Raw genomic sequence first — 23,023 nt, 5'->3', positions numbered from 1 at the left:
TTTATATATAATTTGCACAGCTCTCACAAGCCTTTCTTCTACACAGTCTTTTTTAGCAACCATCAGACAACAGAGCATGCTACCCTGTCAAAGACTTCCACCAGCTTACTTGTCTGACTATGAAGAAGGCAACAATAGTGCCATGTCTAGTTATGAACCCAAACCATATTTCATTTCATCTTAGTTCAGTCTCTTCCTCATCACTTGGCTATTATCTTTCTGTCACTTTCATAACCTAGTCTCTCAATTTGTTGCCTCTATAGTTACCTTTTTTTCTGAAGCATTTGTGAGGACTTTGTACTACTTGATTAACCATGCAATCTCACTGACTATCCATTACGGTTTCCATTTTTCCATGTCCTTAATTCCACTTTTGATTATATATTTGTTAGCGTCAAAGCTGGTCCCTCTCCACCTTCAAGGCAACTGTGTAATCATGCTGTATGCACATTTACCCCAACAACTTCTTGATTCACACAGACATGCTGCTTTGGACTTGAAAGCAATGATGTCTCTGATCTTGTCTCAGAACATTAACGAACCTCTTACTTTCTGTTACTCTACTTGCTAAAGATAACTGATGTTTAGTTTCTTTACTTGTTACCTGATATTGTTTCTTGCGCTCCTTATCCTTCTTTCAATCTTTTCAGATCCTACCATCAAGTCACTTTCTTTCTGAATGGAACCTTGTTTTATCCAATCTGCTCTGAGATTCACAGCAGGTTGTTTTGAAGAAACTCCCTTTTGTCATCATAATTCTCTGCCTCTATCCCCTTCTCATCATCCACACCAATTAGTATTTCTTTGCATCTACATCTTTCAACTTCCATATCTTCTCCAAGTTGTCCTGTATCACTGAGTCTGTCTAGCACTGAGCCCAAGATCACTTATCACTTGTTCTTGTTGAGTAGCACATTCTTCACCAGGAAAGGATTTAGTATTCACAGCTAATTGTCTTTCACACCCTCTAATGACTTTAGTCTACCTGGTTTTCATATTTGACTTATTGGTAAGTTATCAGATGACACTGTCAGTTTTTTGAGGTTGCTGTCATTTGTTACTAAGGTAGTTTGCAAGAGAAACTTGTTGAAACGGTCCTTTTACTGGTCTGTCAGTCCTGATTGTGGTGCATATGGAGGGTAACTGTTTTGCTGTCATGTTATCTATGTTGTGTCTAAGCTTAATTATTCTACTACATACTTTGATTACTTCAATGACTTCAATTTCTCTACCAGTAATATGCCTACACCACCCACTTCAATGTCTTTTCCTTCCCAGAAGAATTTATACCCCTATTCTTTGGTCAAATGCCAGGAAGGGCATCTGGCCATAGAAAATCTATAGACACTTTTTTCACACTGGAAAAGTGAGTGTTAAAATGATGATGTTCCTTGCCTTTGAGAGATCTGTCTGAAGTATCTTTCCATTTTTTTTTTTCTGAAGTTTTGTACCTGATAGGAAGAAGGGAGTTTCTAATGGAGGATAGGTAGTTTGATGTCTGCTGCTTCTCTCCTAAAACTTAAATATAGGGAAAATTGTTTTTTTGTACAAAAAATCTTAACAATTGCAGTTATAGTATTAATTTATTGTATTCATTATGAATATTCTGATGGTTTACTACAGAAATTTTAAATGATATACAATGTCAGTAGTTAATCTGTATATGATATTGTCTCCTGAAAAGCTGCTTAATTAGCAATAGTTGTAGAGCAGTTGATTTATAGTAAAATCAACAATGTATATTTGAGTTTTGTTTCAAAATTGTTTGCATATAATGTCTCTTTTAACATTAAATCATTCAATTATAAATTGGGTTTTTTTAGTTAAACTTTTTCATTTCATTTCTCTAATTTTATTTTATTAAAAAAGGGAAATATCATTCAAATTTGTATCAACACTAAAATGTAAATACTAATAAATCATTCTGACATTTTCTTTTATTGTGTATTTTTTATTGTTTTTTTTTTCTTTCAAATATGACATTTGCATTGAGAAATATTTTTACTCTAATATATTGTGAATGCTTTTTTTCCGTTTCAATTCATTGTATATCATTTAAAAAAAAATTTTTTTTAATTCCAATACTGCCATATTTTGAAATATCTTTAATTAATTGCAGTACATGTTACACTATCTTTGTTATTTATTGGATCTAAAAATTACTCTCGGTGTTTTCTTTTTTTTTTTTTGTTAATATAAAAGTCTTATTTATTTAAAAATTAGTTATATCTTATTCTTTTTCTTTTGTAAAAATTCACAATATTTGAAAGTTGTGATCTATAAGATAGACAAATTAATTTTCTTAATCATTAAAATGAAGTGGGGAAAATATTTATAACTTTTATAAGGAAAAGATAAAACAATTCATTCATATGGTAATATGTTTATAGATAAGTAGTTACATACAAATTATGTTACTATACCAAGTAAAGTTACATGAAGACTTTTTTTATATTTCATTAAGGCATTTAATATTTTTAAATTGAAACATTGTATTACTTGTATAAAATTATTCTTAATTAATTTTTGTTATATTTTAGAAACTGGCTGAATTATCTGAAGTCCTTCAACATCGAGAGAATAAGCTTGTTCAGCTGAGCCGAGAAAATAATGATCTTTTAGAAACAAACAGTATACTTCGGAAGTAAGTCTCTGATTAGACTAATGCGTTTAGAACTGTAGAAACCCTGGAATTTATGCATAAATATTATTTTGTTTATATATGTTTTCTAATTTATAATTATTGAATTAATTACCTATTGAACAGAAACAAGACTTAACCCTTTAGCATTCAGATTACTCTGTCAAATGTGATGGTTATTTATTTACAATATGTTGGACTAATCATGGCTTATTTCATAGATTTGAGGTTTCAGTGATGTGATTGTTTATTTTTAGAATGACATTGCAGCATAAGTGTGAAAGGCTGGTTCTAGTCAGTTTTAACATAAAAGAGATAGAATATTTGGACTTTGTATAACTGCTTTAAATGCCAAAGAGTTATATAATCAATGACAACTAGATGTGAAAAGTAAAATTAATGAATGTCTCATTTTAGCCAATTACAGCAGTCTGAAGAGATTCGAGAAACAGAACAAGCTGATATCCATATTCTCACAGAAGAGTTTACAGAACGGTTAGCAGAATCCGAAAAGAAAGTACAGACTGTGCTCAGAGTATGTTCGCCCTTTTTTTTTGTTTTACTTTAAAGAAAATTCCAGATCTAGTTTTTCTTTCTAAATCCTGTCTTTGTAACTTGTGATTATTCTGATTTTAGGAGAAAGAGAGTTTGAAGAAACAGCTACAGAAAACTATTGAAGAAAACACTCAAAAGTAAGGAAATTTGATGATGTTATCTTTTACTTATTTCATTCATTGGATTGCAGCTATGCTGGGGTATCACCTTGAAAGGTTTAGTCAAACAAATTAAACCCGAGTATTCATTTTTTAAAAATTTTGAGCCCGGTACTTATTCTATCAATCTCTTTTTGCCAAACTGCTTAAGTTACAGGAGATGGAAACAAACCACACCAGTTAAATGGTGGTGGTGGTGGGAACAAACACACACACACACATGACAGGCTTCTTCCCATTACTGTATATCAGATCCACTCACAAGGCTTTGCCTGTCCAAGATTAATAGCAGTAGATACTTACCCAAGGTGCCATGCAAGGAAACTGAACCCAGGACCTTACCACACAGCCATGCCTACTTCCATAGAAAACACTAGCTCAAGGTGCAACATAGCAGGACTGAGCCTGGAGCCATGTGATTGAGAAGCAAACATCTTACCAAACAGTCATGCCTGATATAACACATATATTTAGTTACTTGTTTTATTTCATATATTATTTTGTAATATAATATTATAAAGCGCCACAAAGCTTTATCATAAACATGCAACCTGGTTACTGATATGGTTCCTCTTCATCAATTTCTGACACTGATATAGTGTCAATGAGTAATTTATAGATGTATAGTGGACAGTTTTGATGCTTAAAAACAGTGGTTCTCAACCAGGGTCCATATGGTCCTTAGGGGTCCATAAATTTTGTTGTTAAAATTTATCTGCAGGCATGGCTGTGTGGTAAGAAGCTTGCTTCCCAACCACATGGGTACAGGTTCTGTTCCACTGTGCAGCACCTTCGGCAAGTGTCTTCAGCTATAGCTTCAGACTGACCAAAGCCTTGTGAGTGGATTTGGTAGACAGAAACTGAAAGAAGTCCATTGCATATATATATATATATATATATATATATATATATATATATATATAATATATATATATATATACATATATATATATGTATGTGTCTGTGTTTGTCCCTGCCACCATTGCTTGACAACTGATGTTGGTGCATTTATGCCCCCATAACTTAGCAGTTCAGCAAAAGAGACTGATAGAATAAGTACTAGGCTTAGAAAGAATAAGTCCTGGAGTCAATTTCTTCAACTAAGAAAATTGTTTAAGGCAGCATGGTCGCAGTCAAATGACTGAAACAAGTAAAAGAATAAAAGAATAAATTGCTTATACTTTTATAATGCACAAAGTATTTTAACAATTTTTTTTAAACATTGAATGGCTAGGAGGGTCCATCTGAGTAAAATAGAAATTAAAGGGATCTGTAGGTAAAAAAATGGTTGAGAAACATTTCTTTAAAGTATAAAATATAAAATTAAAATAAAAGTGAATATAACAGGTTTTCATCATCATTATCATTATCATTTTAACTGCCCCAGCGAATTCAGATAGAATTCACTGAGGCAGACTTTCTACAGCCAAATGTCCATTCTGTCACCAACCCTCATTTGTTTCCAAGCAAGGTAATGTTCTCTCATGACTGAACTGGTTCTCGTATAAGGTTGGGAAATAATGATGCTGGTTGTATAACTGACACTCATTTACAACTGTCATGCATTGTCAAGATGTGAAGGCATATCTCTCTCTGTCTCTCACATGCTCACTCACACACACACACATACACACACACACACACACACACACACACACACACACACACACACACAATGGGATTCTTGTGTTATTGTCCATCAAATCCCCTCAAAGGCTTTGGTCATCCCAGGACTATAGTAGAAGACACCTACCACACAGAGTGAGACTGAACCTGAAACTATGCTATTAGGAATCAAACTTCTTAAACCACAAAACCATGCATGCACATAGTCATGTGTAGTGTGCACATGTATTTTTTAATGGCTGTTGTGACACTTCCAGGATATAATTGTCTTAATTTCTCAATTTCAACACATTTGATCTCTGATCAATCACTAGCCAAACAAAATGAACTTTGAAAGAAATGTAATTTTATCTCAAGTATGTTAACTCTAATAATAAGTGATCAATCAATGTTTGTGTTATTCCTTATATTTTCAGCAAATCATTGGACTCTTCATATAAAGATATTCTGGAAGAAAAAGAAAATCAAATAGCTGAGCTTTTGCAGGAAGGTAAATACTATTGTTTAATAAGAAAATCCAGTAAACAGGTTTTATTCTGTGTATGCAATAACACTTGAAAATTTTAATTATGGTTTGAGTCTATTAATTAAAGTGTCTGATAATCTTAGTGTGTTTAAAATTCATAACTGTTAAATCCCAATGGGCCATGATTTGTAATGAAAATACAAGAGAATAATGCTGGTACAATTTTGGTGCATAAAACTATAGAATAAAAACCAAAAGAAAAACATCATCTGACCCATTTAGTATGCAATGCAAAGATGTCCTTTTGCAAAATCTATGACACACTAAAGAACAAATGGATTGAAGTTGTAAAAGACAAGCTAAGAACACATAACATTCCTCCTCTCCAGTGATTTAACTCTTTAGAATTCAGATTACTCTGTCAAATGTAATGCTTATTGTCTAACATTGTTTTGAATTAATCATGCATTATCTCATAGCTTTAAGATTCCAATGACGTGATTGTTTATTTTTAGAATGACATTGTAGGGTAGGTGTGATAGGCAGAATCTGGCTGGTTTGAACATAAAATAGGTCAAATATTTGAGCTGGATATGGCTGGTTTAAATGCTAAAGGATTAAGCTTGTACTGGACAGGCAGTCTCTTTCCCCTATGATGCTACACATAATAAATAGACTGGAAAATGAGGGAAGAATCATTTTTTCTACTTGACTAAATGATAGTTTATTCAAGCAATAATGACAATTCCATATTACTTTAATGTTTTCAGGTGAGAAATTGTCGAAACAACAACTTCAGAGTAATAACATTATTAAAAAATTACGAACAAAAGAAAAAGAAAATGATTCTCTCATTGCTTCACAAAAGTAAGTTTTTTTTAAAACTATATCTATATCTTGTGTGTACACTTAGATATCTGACTATTACAGTTGAGTTTGGAGCTGCACATAGATTATCATCATCCAGTATAGTGCTTAGATTACTGTTATACTTAGTAATATTATTGGTGGCAATATACATAGCAAATGTAGGAGATATTATGATCAACACAAATATGTATCCATTTACTGTATAATAATAATGAAGGAACCACAATATTTGATGTTCCATGTACAATTGAATGCTTAACAACAACAGATCATCAGGGTAACACTTTATTGCATTACATTACAGAGTACATGTGATCATATGATCTCAATAGGAAAACATGTAGGCAACAAATGATATAAACTTGTGATTATCATAATTCCTACTTTATTTATAAAATCAATCTCTTTGAAACCATTTTAGTAATGTCCATTATCATCATCATCATCATTTAATGGCTGTTTCCCATGGGTTGGATGACTTCACTGGAGCTGGTAAGCCCAGGGGCTGCACCAGGCTGTATTGTCTGTTTCGGCATGGTTTCTATGGCTGGATGCCTTTCCTAATACCAGCCACTCCACAGAGTGTACTGGGTGCTTTTTACAACACACTAGTACCAATGCTTTTAACATGGCATTAGCATCAGTGCTTTTTATGTGGCATCAGCACCAGTATCAGTTCTGCTGTGGCAGACTGACCTTCTTGCTGGCAGCAATTCCTTTGATAAAATACACTAGTGTAGATGGAATGCATATAATTTTACTTTTACAGTTAACATTTTGTGTTTAGCGTCACAGTGTCAACTTGGTTGTGAATTCAAGCTTTGCTTTTTGTTGCCATTGAATTGTGACAGTTGAGGAAAGAATCACATAAACACGGATTGAATGGTTCTTTAAATTTGAAGAATATCTTTCTAATTTTTTTTTCGAATAGAGATGTGTTTTATAGCTAGATTCACTTTATACAAACTATTCAATAACTCATGAAATCTTATCTGTTTATAATATGTTTGGGTATAGTAAAGAAAAACAGGTATATCCATTACATTGTGTTACAAAGTTAAATTTTTTTTTTGTCTTTGGTCACTAAGTGTTATTTCCTATTTGCTTCTATCTAGAAATCAAAGGAAATAACTACTATTCTCTTCAAACTTTGCTTTTGTGACCTGGACATCAATGTTTTGAAACTGAACTATTTTCCATTACATTTCAGACAGATTCACTGCTGAGTTGCTTAAGTAGAAATATCATTATAGCAAATATTCTGCTCAATACCACAGATTTACTTGTCAGTTGCTTGACCATAACTACTTGAGCATGGCCCTTGGTGGCTAACAATATATGATAACGAGCAGAAGTAGTGGAGGAGCATCATAGCTGTGTGTTGAGAGGGACTCTTGGAGGTTTGAATAAATGTAAACAAAAGCAAAGTTTGAAGGAAATATTAGCCATTTTTCATACTTTCTAGGGGTGAGCAAATAGGAAATAACAGTGGCTACCAGAGGGCAAAAATCATGTTACTCAATTAAGCAAGGAATATTATTCTGAGAGATTAGTCAAGGTATACTACTTAAAACTATTAGGCAAAGAACTTGCTACTAGCCACATTTATTGCAATGCTTGCTACAGACAGTAACTGTTTCTGAAGTAAGGAACATACTCTAACTGTTTAGTATCAGCTGGACATAAACAAGATTATCATGAAGAAATCTTGTAAAGAGACTATTTACAACTAGGAGAGTAATTTACTATTAATGTGAATAGGCTAGATTGAGAAAGCTTACCCAATATATTTGCTGGTAATGAAAAATGAATATAAAGATATTGGTTACTGAACTGGACTATCTCCAGAAGGATAAAAGGCAAACTTAGCCTCAACTACATTTGAACTAAGAATGGAAAGAGTCATTATAAAGAGAAAAATATTAAGGTCTTTATATTTCTTTTTTGCTGAATTTTGGAAAGATTTGAGACTGTTTGTTATTTGCTGAATTTTTTCAGGGCAGTAGATTGGAGGAAATGTTGAAGCATTTATTCCAGCTCTTTGCTTTCTGAATTCAAATTCCACTGAGATCAATTTTGCCTTTTCATCCTTCTGAAGTCAATAAAATAAAAGTACCAGTCAAGTATAACTAATTTCTCCTCCCCATGTAATATTGTGGTTTTGCGTTTATGTAAGGATTATTATTGCATTTTTGTTTATTTTGTTGATGTAAATGTTGCAGTTGATAAAGCATTTCTTTAACAATTCTATTTTTAGGAAAAAACTTGAAGAATTAAAAACTGAATCAGATGATTTAAAGGCAGTTTTGGATTCTAATGAAGACACTGGAAAGAAACAGTCAGGTATGTCTTTCAGTAATAGGAACGATACTAATAGAGTGTTTGTGAATTCTTTCAAAACTGAGTAATTTTAGGGACTATTAAAACCAGTTGAGAAGAAATGAGATTAAACTTTTCAAATGTTATTTCTGACAACATTTATTTTAATTGTTGATAGTTATTTATTATGTGGTAAATTATCGCATTTGTGATTTCTTGTACTGTTTATTTTCAATTGCTTATTGAGAGATTTAATATATACATAGATGATGATGATGGTTAAAACAAGATACTTTCCTTCACAACCTTGCTACCAAGTAGGTGGCTGGTCAAAATTTACTCTAAATTAAAAAGAGAAAGAGAACAATATGCATGCATGTATGCATAGGCACATATGCATGCATGCATTATTCCAAATGTTGACTGGTTGTTTGTATGTATATTTGAGTTACCATTATTTGATAAAAATATGCAAGATTATTTACCAGTAAATGTGGTGAATCATTAGAAGTATTTTTTTAAAATTAGAAATGAGTAAACATTAAATGGTTCAGTCATCATCAAATAAGTATGTGGTGGTGGTGGTAGCAGCAGCAGCAAAAGCTATATGTATGGATGCACATTAAAAAAATATATAAAATATAAAGACAGATTTTTTTTAGGTAGTGAATTTATGCAAATATACTATAAAGCTGTATTTTTTCTGAATATTAATATTTTTTTTACATGTGTTTGTTTTTCTTAGAAACTATTTCTAAACTGAATTCTGCATTAGTGAAGCAAGAGAAAGAAGTAACGAAATTAAAGGTAAATTGATTATTCAAACGGAAATATTGATAGAGGACATGCTACAATATGGACAGTATACTTAAGTGTACATCGCTACTGATTGTAAATTTTACTGTATCCCAACACTGTCTGTACATTTCGTTTTACACCAACACTAACAATACACTTTATTGTACATCAGTACTTCAGTACACTTTTAGGTACATTTTCACTGATTGTATATCATACATCAAAACTTACAGTACACTTTTAGGTAAACTAGTACTGAAAGTATACTTTTACTGTACACCAATACAGAATGTGCATTTTCTGTGTGTTAACACTGACACTTTACATCAGTACTGATAGTAAACTTCAATGTATATTAACACTACAGTATATTTTTATGTATACCAACATTGACAGAACATTTTACTATCTGTTATGTTAACTATTAAGTTGTAAAATTTATGTTATATTTTAGACTGACTTGGATGAGAGCCAAGAGAAAGTTCGAGGCTTACAAGTTGCTTTAGACAACTCATATAAGTAAGTTTAGTAAATATTATCACTGCCTTTTTTTCATTTCTAACCTGTTTAATTTTGCAGTGTTTCACTAAGTTTATTCAATCTTCCTAGGGAAATTGCTGAACTCAACAAAACCAATGCTGCTCGTGATAGCAAAGTCCAGGAAGCTGTACTCAGTGCAGAACTTCAAGTCCGAGAAGAGTTCAATTACTCCATGGAAAAAGATCGTCAGAAGGCTAGACTTGAAAAAGAGTCTTTTATATGTCAAGTAAGAAAAGAATTTTTATGTGCAATTTATTATATATATATTGGTCAAATAGACTCAAGTACTTTGTCTGGTACTTGTTAAGCTCTCATTTTATTGACTGGTTAATTCCTCTTTATTGTAAAGAGAAGTAACATACATAAATAAATACCATGCAGTATTTTTGCTCAGTGCACCTATTTAACAGCAATCTGTTGATATGTAGGTGTGTGCATATGAATGATCCAAGGACCCAAGTGTAGGAAGTGGGTAAGCTTCAAGCAGTGAGTGGCTGATATAGAGAACAAAAAGAGGACAGTATATGATAAGAAACAATAACAATTTATTGGGATGAAGAGTTACACTGTTTTTTTTTCCATCAAAGTTGCTAAGAGACATATATAGCTTGCATTTTTATTTGTTCCACTCCTTCAGTTCATGTATGTGGATATATCATCATCATCAAACGTCTGTTGACTATGCTGGCATAGGTCAGACGGTTTGATCAGGGCTGGCAAACTCGAAGGCTGCACCAGACTCCAGTCTGATTTGGCATGGTTTCTACTAATGGCATTCATTATTCTGGAACTGATAGACTTAAGTAACCAGTCATGTACTAGGGTTCATTTAATCACCTGTACTCTACATCAAAATTTAGAGCTTATGCCAATCTTAGCTATCAATTATCTACATGTAAGTAAAAGTACAGTCTCATATTTATTTTCTGAGTCACACCTGGCTGATTTTATTAGAATTCAAGACTGTAAGAGTAAGAAGTTCGTAAATAAGTATGCTATTCTTTGAAAATATTTAAACATTGTGACCTATATTTTGAGGGAGTAGATAAAACTGACATATTTTTATCAAAACAGATTTTCTACAGATGGATGACCTTTCTGTCACACACACACACTCTCTCTTTCTCTCTCGCTCTCACACACACACACGCACACACACACACACCCACAGTTTACTGTTCCATGAAGGCACATGGCTCAGTGGTTAGCGCATCAGGCTCACAGTCATGAGGTAGTGAGTTCAATTCCCAAACCAGGCTGTGTGTTGTGTTCTTGAGCAAGACACTTTATTTCACATTGTTCCAGTTCACTCAGCTGTAGAAATGAGTTGCGATGTTACTGGTGCCAAGTTGTATTGGTGTCTGCCTTTCCCTTGGGTAACATTAGTGGCATGGAGAGGGTATGCGTGGGTGACTGCTGGTCTTTCATAAACAACCTTCCTGGACTTGTGCCTTGAAGGAGAACTCTCAAGGTGCAATCCCACGGTCATTCATGACCAAACCGGATCTTTACCCTTTTTACTGTTCTGTTATGGTTGCTGTTTAGGAAGGGCATCCAGCTGTAATAACCAAATCAGACACTGTAGCCTGATGTGCTCTACTACCTGGTCGGCTGCTGTCAAACCATCCAACCCATGCCAGCATGGAAAACGGACATTGAATGAGGATGATGATGTATTAAAATAAAAGCCACTGATAGTTTCTTGCCATTAAGACATGGTTAGGCCTGCTTTTATAAAATGCCTTGTACCTCCAAGTAATTCACCCTTTGTCTTCTCATTCTACTTTTCACATCATCCTTCTTGTTTTCTCTCATGGTTTCTCATATGTCAGCATCCTGATTTTCAAAGAGAACAAAACTTGTGTTCAGATCCTAAAGATTGTTTGGAGACACAAGGCACATTATAAAAACTGCCTAACACATGTTGTAAGGGCAGGAAGCCATCAGTATCTCTTATTTTAATATACTGTACATTAATTGATGTTAGGAAGGGCATCCAGCCATAAAAACTGTGCCAAAACAGAAACAGAAGTCTGGTGCAATCTTCTGCCTAGCCAGCTCCTGTCAAACCATCCAACCCATGCTAGCATGGAAGGTGGATGTTAAACGATGATGATGATGATATAAGGTGCGGGTATGGCTCACTTCACAACCACATTTCTTTTTATGTTCAGTTCCAGTCCATGACATACTATAGCCCTGGGCCAACCAAAGCCTTGTGAATGGACTTGGTAGTCAGGAACTGAAAGAAGCCCATCTTGTGTGTGTGTGTGTATGCTGTCTTGACATAGTGCCCTAGTTGTAAACAAGTGCCATCATTGCACAGTAGTGCCTTTCATTTCCAGTCCTATGTATAAACATGTCCAGCTATATGGAAAGATTACCTTGCTTGATGATAGGGTGATGGGTGGTGGTAGAAAGGGTCTCTGGCCACAGAAAATCTAATTCAATGAATTCTGTCTAACCCATGCAAGCATGTAGAAGCGGTGATGATGATGATGATGTGTATTTATATGTACACACACATGCATTTATAAATGTATGTGTGTGTATATTGGTAATGCTTTTTCCAATATATATAGCAATAAATGTACTTCTTTTTCCAAATAAATTGCACTTCGTATTGAAGGCACCAATGAAGCTTATAAGGTGTTACTCAGGCACCCAACTATGAGTCCACTGCATCTTACAGCAGAGACAGCTGTAATCTAATGAAGTTCATAAGATAATCATTTATTCCTTTGTCATCACATTTTGTGTGTGTGTGTGTCTGTCTGTCTGTCTGTGTGTTGAGTTTCTACCAAATTTTCATAGCCATTGTACTTGGAAGACACTCAAAAGATGCTACTTACTGCAGTACACTTTTAAACAATCAACTAATGTGGATTATATTTATAGCTGTTTTAATATTTAATATATTTTTTAACTTACTAACACTATCATTAATATATTTTGATGTAACAATGGTTTGAGCTCTTATCCTCCTTATAACTTAATTCTTAGAAATAAAGAATTTCATTACTGAGTAGGCCATGATCCTCCCATCTTATTTGGAGACTAAATCTTATTTTCGGACTATATTGTCTTCTATGTCCTTCCTTGACAGTAGTGTTTGATTTGACTGTTGTTTCTAGCAGTTATAGCTACCACATATAGGCTCCTTCCCTGATTCATTTTAATTGTAGTTCCAAGAGGTCAAAGTTACATACTCAATTAAAGGATTGCAGATCCTTCCCAAGCCATAGATTCATGAGGCCATTTTCCTAGATTCTGTGACATATATATTCTCTCCCTTGATGGGACACTGGTTTGTCACAGGAATACTCATTTTTGCCAGCTGAGTGAACAGGCGCTACATGAAATGAAGTGTTTTGCTCAAGAACACAACACATTGTCTAGTCCTGGGATTGAAACCATAACCTTATGATCATGAATACTGCAATGAATTTAATCAACTTTTTCTCTACTCCTACACAGATATGCATTGTAACACTCATTCATTAAAGCTGCAGTTCCTACAATTTAAGTTAATTCACTGTTTCAGCTAAACATCATGACATCCTCTGGCTCCAAGCTCACAGCATTGCCGTAATGCAGAGGAGAGAAAAGTCAATAAATACAGGAGCCTGGTTGGCTGCTACTCGTTTGTTCTGGTTGCCATCAAGGCATCAGGTGTTCTAGGAACCTGTGCTACTGATTTCCTCCACAAAATAGCGATAAAGGTTGCCCTCAGAGAAATAAACCCTGAGTGGTGTGGCTACTGCAGTGAGTGTCATAGGCCATTGCAGTCATTATCACAGGGTATGGCTGACCACCTTAGTTGTTGCTGGGATATGTGGCTTATCACCCCTCCCATTACGTCTTCCACTGCTTTGTCCCCCCACTTTTTTTTTTACTTTTTCCCCCTTTTCTTTCTTTCCCTTTCTCATCTCTCTTCCCTGTTTCTTGATATCTGTGTGAATCTTTCATATTTCAATTGATTCAAAAACAAAAAAAAAATATTGTTGCTATATGACTGCTCTTTTTCTTATCCAATAGATTGAAGATTTGCAAATTAACCTCAGCCGGCAAGAAAAAGAACACACCAGACATGAGGATTTATTGAAGCGAGAAATTTCTGACTTGCAGCAGGTTTGACCCTTTCTATTTAAGCTTGTCTTCTATTTAGTCTTTGTGTTCTACATTTCATTTGTTATTTAGCCTCAGGTTAGTTCTGACCTAATCAAAACTATGATCAAAGGCATTCCAAATATTTGTATCTTTTATTCAAACTTTTAGTATTTCTAGAACTATTTTATTCAATATGTCCTTTTTTCTTTCTTTGAGACAATAAGATGTGGTTAGTACAAGGGAGATTTGGTTTCTGTTTCTAGATGGTTAAGTGACCATAGATACTTTTGTAAATTAATTTACAACAAAAAGAAAAATGGATTTTCTTATCTGTTATTTTTTACTTGCTTCACTCATTGGACCGCAGCCATGCTGGGATACCACCTTGAAGGGTTTAGCTATTCATATTGACCTCAGGACTCATTTTTAAGCCTGCTACTTATTCTATCAATCTCTTTTTGCCATGTAAACAAACCAACACTGGATATCAAATGCCAGTAAGGGATAAACACAAAGTCACACTCACATGATGGACTTCTTTTAGTTTCATTCTATCAAACCCACTCATCTACTCACAACACTCTAGGGTTTGTAGCTGCCATACAATGGGATTGAACCTGATACCATGTGGTTGGGAAGCAAGCTTCTTATACAGACAAGCCAGCTTATTTATATTTCTTTGAAATTTTTTAAAGAGTTTAAAATTTTTTCAGTAAAATCCTCGCTGTTAATTTTAACAAATGAGACTGCCAATTGAAATGATGTAACTCATAACTAATTGGAATAGAAAAATTACTTTAAAATAATTTTTATAATTTCATAAAAGGTTATCAAACCCTCTAGAATTCTGTCATGTTATGATGATATATTTTCTTGTTTAAAGATGACATATTCATCTGATTTATCATTGTAGAGATTGCAAGAAGATGAGGCCCGAAATCAAGATTTAACAATCTCTGTAACCTCTGGTAAGAAATATATTATAAAATATAAATTCCACTTTTTTTTTATGGTAATGGATTATGCAGTAGAGAGAGAGAGCAGTGCCCATGACTTTCTTTTGCAGGTCCTCCAAGGTTGGAGACATTAGCATCATTATCCTCATTGTTTTAACATCCACTTTTTTAAGCTTGCATTGGTTGGATGGAATTTGTTGAGGCAGATTTCTCTACTGTCAGATGCCCTTCCTGTCACCAACCTTCACCTGTTCCCAAGTAAGGTAATATTTCCTTACAGCTGGACATGTTTTCATGGAACATTTGAAACAAAGGGCACTGCTTGTATGATAGTGACACTTATTTCTGACAATCATATGTTGTCAAGGCAAGGAAACGCCAATCCATATGCATGTAGACACTCACAGGCAGACACACACACACTTAAGAGAACCCACCCAACACAACAAAATTGAGATCTTAAAACCAAGGTGCTACATCAAGAGCATTGGTGTGCATACTGGTGCCATGTAAAAAGCACTCAGTGCATTCTATAAAGTGGTTGGTGTTAGGAAGAGCATCCAGCCATAGAAACCAAGATTTAACAGACTCTGGAATCTGGTGCAGCCCCTGGCCATGCCAGTTCCTGTCAAGTCATCCAACCGATGTCACCATGGAAAACAGACATTAAATGTTGTTGATGATGATGATGATGATTATGGTGATCACACACAGTAGGCACTTTTCAGTCTCCATCTACCAAAGCTTTGATTGGCTGAGGGCTCTAGCAGATGACATTTGCCCAAGGTGCCTCTTTGGGATTGGACCCAGAACTAAGTCATTAGGAATCAAGCTTCCCAACCACACAGAACCACTGATGCAATACAAACTGCATATCTGTTGAACTATGTGAGTGGAAATGTTTCTGTTTTTCATATCAAATTAATGTTTATAATGTCTAACATGTTGGTTATATACTAGAAAATATTTTGTGTAATGTGTTCTATCAGTTCTCAAAAAATAGACCAGGGGAAGAAAACTTATATTTTAATTTAGTTTAGAAAAGAATTTCTGATGATGAAGGGATGTTATTATTTGTTTTGCATATCTGATTCAAAATTGTTTCACAAATTCCTCTTGTTAAAATCATATACATTATGTTTTGTAGCTACTCGTCCTCTGTTACGGCAGATAGAAAATCTACAGTCCACATATGGTGCCCAGTCATTGCTGTGGGAGAAAAGAGAAAAAGCTCTTACAGAAAGAATCTGTAAGTTTTGAGGAGGTTTTTTTTTCTCTAACAAGCATATTAATATAACAAAAAAAAAAACATCATAAATGAAATTTCAATTAAAAATCATGGAAATCAATTAGTTCTACATTTCCCTCAAGCTTTTAATTTTTCAGTTAGGGCAAGTAAATTACCATTTGCTGATGAAAGAAAAATGTAATATTCCATATCTTTGTTATCAAGTTTTATATATCTATGATGGTAGTTTATTCAACTGTGACAGTAAATTGAATGTTTCCTGGTTTTATGTACTACTTGAGCCTATCATTCCATCAGTGGTTGATAACTGTAGATATCTTTAAATAACTGTAAAATACCAATACAATATCTTACATTATCAATAAATTTATTAATAAAAATTTACTAATTCCAGTCTACTTTACTGAGGTATGATTTTACATTTTTTTCCTTCTTTCTATTATTTGTTTTTATTGTCTTAATATTTTCATTGAAGCTGAAATCCAGCAGCAGTTAGCTGTGGCTGAAGAAAAGGAAAATATTAGCAGTGAGAAAATCCTAACATTATCTTCAAAAATTAAAGCATTAGAAACACAAAATACCAGTATGAGACAAGAAAAATGTCAACTTGCAGCACAATTAGAAATGGAAAAATCTAAAAGAGAAATGCTGGAAGACAGCCAGAACAAGTAAATGTCACTTTAGTTTTCAAAAAATAAAAGTTTTTTTTTTACTTAATTTTAAAAGTATATGACATCATTAATTTAATAAAGTTAGTTTTTATTGTAGACGTTTTGTAACAATCTATAAAATGGAAAATCTTACATTTTCTATTTTATGTGATATATATTTGAAGAACATAGATATGTTATAGATTCAAATCTTCTGTATATTTCTGAACTTTCTTCCATTAATGCCAGTTAGATATAGAGAGAGGGCCATCAAAGTGAGTGCGACAATATTCTCAAAGATATCAACTTTTCTTTATTTAATGAAATGAAAACACTGAATATGAAAGTAGCTATTAAATTTATTTGTAGCTGTTTTCTATTTGAGAAAGTTGAAGTAAGCTTTCTTTTTATAAATTTACTTGTGTTCAGTCCCACTGCATGGAGCTTGGGGCAAGTGTCTTCAAAGCTTTATGTGAATAATTGAGTTTATATCTCAGAACTATGATCAAAAGTGATCCATCTGTGGCCATTTCATCTTATTTTTCAGGCCTTTCTAAGATAATGTGTCCCACTCATTTTGTTTTTAAGATGGTAAAGTGTGAACTGTAGGAGATTTTGAATGACTGCTAAATCAGATATCGTTACTAAACTAGATATCTGTTACTAAATGATATTCCATTTGTTTTAGTGTAATCAACATCATCAGTAAAGAAATAATAATAACATATGCTCTAACACTTTAGTTATTGTATTTATATCATGCAATGTGATGATTTTTATGTTATTTTATATTTCAGTGCCACGTGTCAATTGGCTGCTTTACGCCAACAAATGTCCAATGAGGTGATGGAATTAAAAAAAGATAAGGTAAATTTAGTCTTTATTTCTAAAAAAGATTGAGAAGAATGTTGGTGTGGTTGAATGGTTAAAGCATTTGCTTTGCAATGACTTGGGTTTTGGGTTTGATCTTACTGCATACCATCTTGTCTTCTACTACAGACTTCAACTGACCAGTGTCTTGTAAGTGAAATCTGATAAATGGAAACTGTATGGATGCTCATTGTATGTGTGTGTGTGATTGTCCTTATGTATCATCATATTCACCCCATTTTCCTGTAAACAAATGTCTCACAGCAGTTCAGCATGCAAAGATCTGGAATAAAGAACCTTATTTGAAAAGGTGTAATGTTTGGTATCAGTATGTAAAATACTGGCTGAAGAAGTTTCATCCAGCTTATGTTAGTATCAAAAAAGCAACTGAATTTGGAAACAGTGTTTTTATGTTGGGTTAACATATACACTGATCATTACTTACATATCAGTACGCACACTGCTGAAACCCAAGGGGAATGAGCGAATGAGAAAGTATCTACATGGTAGCTTGACCTGCCAGAAATTCTCAAATCATGTTCTACTATCTTTAAAAAAAAAAGGATACAGACAATGTAGTCTTGTTATAGATAAAAGTCATATCACTGATATGATTATTTATTAGAACAAGAGGGTATCAGTTTTATGGTTGATTGACTATTGTTTTCAAGTAAAGGCATGTGGCATATGGTGTTAGGTTCATAACCATTAAGTTGTTTCAATTCTTACACTGGGAAGTGCATTATGTCTTGAAACAAGTTACTTTACTTGACACTGCTCTAGTTTACTCATCTGAAAATGAGAACTAGTGGTAGTTAGGAGTTTACACTCTGATGAACTGTTGTCTTTGATTAGGTACTTTCAGTCACCCAAACATCTCAGAAACCCAAATTAACTCGTCTCATGAGCTTGCTGCCTCCAGGTGGACTTTTACTATTTTCAAGGTGTACATCTTAATGTATCTTGGTTTGGTTTTGCAATTTTAATTACTTTGTTTGAGAAGATTTATGATGAAAATCATTTCAGTTACAACCAGATAACCATCTTTCTCATGGATATTATATATTTAGGATTGCATTGGTATAATATATCCTTCTCTTTTCAGGATAGTAGGTTGTAATTTGAGGAATATTTGACCACTACTTCTAGCAGATCAAATGATAATGTAAGGTCTTCCTCATAGGCTCAATGTTTTGCAACTTTGAAATAATTTCTATCAGGTAAAGTCATAGCATAGAGCAGTGGTTCTCAATATTTTTGACTTTATGGTGCACTGAAGATGAAGTAAAAAAATTACTAGAACTCTTCACATAGAAATTTAAAAAGCAGAAAAGCTTTTTTAAGGTCAAAAAATTTAGAAGAATAAAGAAAACTATTGCTTGTTGGTTTAATGTCTGTTTTTCCATTCTAGTATGGGTTGGATTGGAACTTATTTGAGATTGCCTTTTATAGCCAGGCTCTTTCACCAATCCTTGTTTCTGAGTGAAGGATATTTTTTTATTTCACTGGTATTGGAAAGCGTAAGATGACCATAAAGCTAACAAGTAATGTAAACATATTAATGTTTTACTGAGACAATGACAAGATGTCATCATTCACACACACACATGATGGCTTTCATACAGTTGCTGTCAACCATTTCCACTCAAAAAGCATTGGTTGACATTGGGCTATAGTAAAAGACTCTTGCCCCAGCTGCTGCACTGTAAGACTAAACCTGAAACCATATAGTTACAATCTTAACCACATAGCCATGCTTACACCCAATAAAACTACTAAAGAATTACTTATCTGTTTCTTTGCTTTAATGTAATAATGTGATTTACAATATGTGAATTTTATGTATCTTCTTCCTTATATTCCTTAATTTCAAATTCAAATTTCTCATCATGTGCCATGTTGTGAGATAGTTATCTCCTTTGTATTAACAGCCATAACCCACAGGATGCCACATATAATTTAAAATGTTTGGTTATTTTTCTAAAATTTAAGATGAACTCAATTATTTCAAGTATCTGTAGCATGTCTTAGTTGCTAGAATTAAGGTCTTTGAGAGAATGCATTTCTTTCATATCAAAGATTCACACATTTAATCAATATAAAATAACCCTTAGATTTGGGTGAATTTTTGAAGCTTTGCAAGTAATCTTAAATACTAGAATATAAAGCATATGTTTCTTAATCATTTGAAAATCATTTGTAAAAATATTTTAGATCTCAAATTTGAATAACATTAACACGAAATGTTTTATGAAAACAAAAATACATTATCATATTAAAATAAAAAATATTGTCCAGATTTACAAAACATAAAAATATAAAAAAGAAAAAATATAATACTTCTTGCTTTTCTTTTAACTTAGCTTATTTTATTAAATTTTAGGTTTATCTTGAAGCTCAACTGGAAATTGAAAAAACCAAAGTTGACAACGAGAAGAAAAAACTTATCCAGTCCCTTGAGCAAATAAAAGAAATGGTATGTTGTTTACCTATTTTTACTAATGATGGGTATGAAGTAGAATGAAATGAGAATTAACAGAAGCTTTATATATATATATATATATATAAACACACACACACACACATATATATATATACATATATATACATATATACATTATATAGTAATGCTTCAACAAGTAGCAAAGCACTTGATCAGCAAAGAGAGTGTTTTTATTTCACCACTTTTCAAGCTTAGAGTTTTTTATTATACCATTATATATATATATAATATATATATATATATATATATATATTTATATATTTATATATAACGATGATGATGATGATGATGATGAATGCAGGCTGATCAACCCTCTAAAAGTGAGATAGGTATCATTAGCAAACATATTCTTGATACTATCAACTCCGATATCAGAAGGGTTACATGGTTGACTCTGTGAAATTCCAGCGCAGCCATTATTGACTGCTTCTGCGGTATGAAGAATAAATTGGCCTGCAGATTCACCCAGTTTGACATTGTCGACTTATACCCTTCCATATCTAAGCCCCTCCTTCTGAAGGCCCTAACTTTTGCTGAGCCAGAATTATCATGAATGCCAGAAAGTCAATTCTGGTCCATGACGATTCCTTTTGGGTGAAGAAAGGTGATCCATTGTTTGATGTCTCCATGGAAAGCTTTGACGGGGCTGAAATTGCTAACCTTGTAGGGTTATATATCTTGGATAATCTCAAGAGACGTACACACCCACATAGGTCGGCCCTCTATAGAGACAACAGCCTGGCTGTCTCAAGCCATATGAATGGCCATACCATGGACAGGTTCAAGAAGGACTTGATAAAATTATTTAAGGAGTTTGGCCTGTCCATAATGGTCACCACCAACCTGACTAGTCGATTTCTTGGACGTTATCTTAGACCTGAATATGGGCAAGTATTACCTGTACAGGAAGCCTAATGAGGAAACAGTATACATCCACAAGAGCTCAAACCATAGCCCCACTGTAATTAGAAACATGGTTTCAGGCATTAGCAAACAACTATCTAATCTCTCAGCCAATAGAGAGATCTTTATCAGGGCTGCCTGATAAAGACACACAACACACACTACAACGATGCTTTGCCTTAGAGTGGGTTTACTGAGAAGCTCACATATGTGGACAACCCCCAAACACCCTCTCCTCACCCCAAAAGGATTAGGTAAAAGAAAATTATATGGTATAATCTCCCTTTCAACCTAGAAGCTTTCACCAACGTAGCTGGGGGCTTCCTGTTGTTAATTAAGAAGCACTTCCCCAGAGGCCACAAGTATTACAAACTCTTCAACCCCCATAATGTCAAAGTGAGCTACTCCTTAGACAACATCACATCTAACATCGCATGCATCAACAAACATAAAAATGCACCTGCGCCAACCCCAACCTGCAACTGCTGAAACTCCACCATGTCCCCTCTAGACGGATCCTGCATCTGAAGGGCCATATTATACAGAGCCACCCTTACACCATCTGATGGCATTACAAGGAACTATACAAGCATAACAGCTAATGGCTTCAAGGGAAGACACTTCCAGCATATGCACTTGTTCAGATCTAGGGACAGAGAGAACTCTTCTTCCTTGTCTCTGGAGATTCCATAGCCTCTGAGATGAAACACCCAGTATCAAGTGAACTGTTTTCAACAGAGCGCCACCATATTCACCCGGCATCCCCAACTGTCAGCTCTGCCTCCATCAAAACACTGCATACCCTCCAACAATCTGCAATATCCATCAACAAGAAATACAATTTATCTTATTGCTGTCACCAGAGATATGCCCTTCTGGCAAATTACAAGCCACTGCCGACAGCCTGGATATACCACCTTAGTACCAGCTGCTACTCTGCACCATCACCAACCAACCCCATGAACAGGATCACAATTAACAAACCCCAATGCTTACCAACCCCCAACGCTTACCAATTCCCATCGCATACCAATCCCCAACTTTTGTCATGCACATGTATATTCATGTATGCATGTGTGCGCACACTGGTATGCATGCGTATATACATATGTATATAGAAACGAATATGCATGTGTATATGCACTTGTATCTGTGTGTGTGTGTGCATGCATGTTTGTTCATATGTGTGTGGGCATGCGCTCCTATGTACAGATGCGCATGCTTGTATCAATACAGACATCTATACACCCACCTATGAAACTATATAATTGCATATACCACCCCTTCCTACTTCCCCTCCAATAGCCCAACCGATTTCCTATCCACCACGTGGTCAATTTCCTGTTCACCATGCAGTATTTTCCAACTAACTGTTACCTATATACCAACATCAAACTACGACGCTGAGTGACCTACCTTGACCAATCACAGCCCACCTTACGGTAATAACAATCAACTTCCGTCATTCAAATTCAAAATGGCTGAAGACTAGCATCACGCTTGAAGCTCAAGAGTACCAACGAATTTGAATCAAACTGTTTTGACCCATTTCAACTTACCCCACTTACAGATTTTAATAATTGCATTAAAGGTTTACATTATTTGGAATCAGAAGATACAGAAAGCTTGTAGCTGTAGTGAGTTGATATTAGTAATGGAATGTCTTTAAGTGTTTCTTATTTTAGTGTTAGTTTAGAAACATATTAGGAGAATTTACTTTTTGAAGATCCCCAATATGTGGTTTTTTAAGTAATTCTTCGGTAAAGGATGAGAAAGAGTTTTTTGTAGGGACTGACATATAATCAGTTG

At 34.1% G+C, this 23,023-nt stretch overlaps 1 protein-coding gene across 2 annotated transcripts in view; it reads left to right on the top strand.

Annotated features, from left to right (window-relative positions):
• The window catches only part of LOC115210262 (TATA element modulatory factor), a 65,835-nt gene that overhangs the window by 35,984 nt on the left and 6,828 nt on the right, over nt 1-23,023 (top strand). For both annotated transcript variants that reach the window (XM_029778747.2, XM_029778748.2), the window contains 15 exons: nt 2,541-2,644; nt 3,059-3,176; nt 3,278-3,333; nt 5,397-5,470; nt 6,217-6,313; nt 8,574-8,659; nt 9,381-9,442; nt 9,888-9,952; nt 10,043-10,199; nt 14,012-14,104; nt 14,997-15,051; nt 16,187-16,288; nt 16,764-16,956; nt 17,736-17,805; nt 20,192-20,284. In XM_029778747.2, the coding sequence (XP_029634607.1) occupies nt 2,541-2,644; nt 3,059-3,176; nt 3,278-3,333; nt 5,397-5,470; nt 6,217-6,313; nt 8,574-8,659; nt 9,381-9,442; nt 9,888-9,952; nt 10,043-10,199; nt 14,012-14,104; nt 14,997-15,051; nt 16,187-16,288; nt 16,764-16,956; nt 17,736-17,805; nt 20,192-20,284 (1,425 nt within the window). The remainder of the gene's footprint in view (nt 1-2,540; nt 2,645-3,058; nt 3,177-3,277; nt 3,334-5,396; nt 5,471-6,216; nt 6,314-8,573; nt 8,660-9,380; nt 9,443-9,887; nt 9,953-10,042; nt 10,200-14,011; nt 14,105-14,996; nt 15,052-16,186; nt 16,289-16,763; nt 16,957-17,735; nt 17,806-20,191; nt 20,285-23,023) is intronic.

Source organism: Octopus sinensis, linkage group LG4 (genome assembly GCF_006345805.1).
Source record: "Octopus sinensis linkage group LG4, ASM634580v1, whole genome shotgun sequence".
Classification (NCBI taxonomy): domain Eukaryota; kingdom Metazoa; phylum Mollusca; class Cephalopoda; order Octopoda; family Octopodidae; genus Octopus; species Octopus sinensis.
This window is presented reverse-complemented; position numbering and strand designations above follow the sequence as displayed.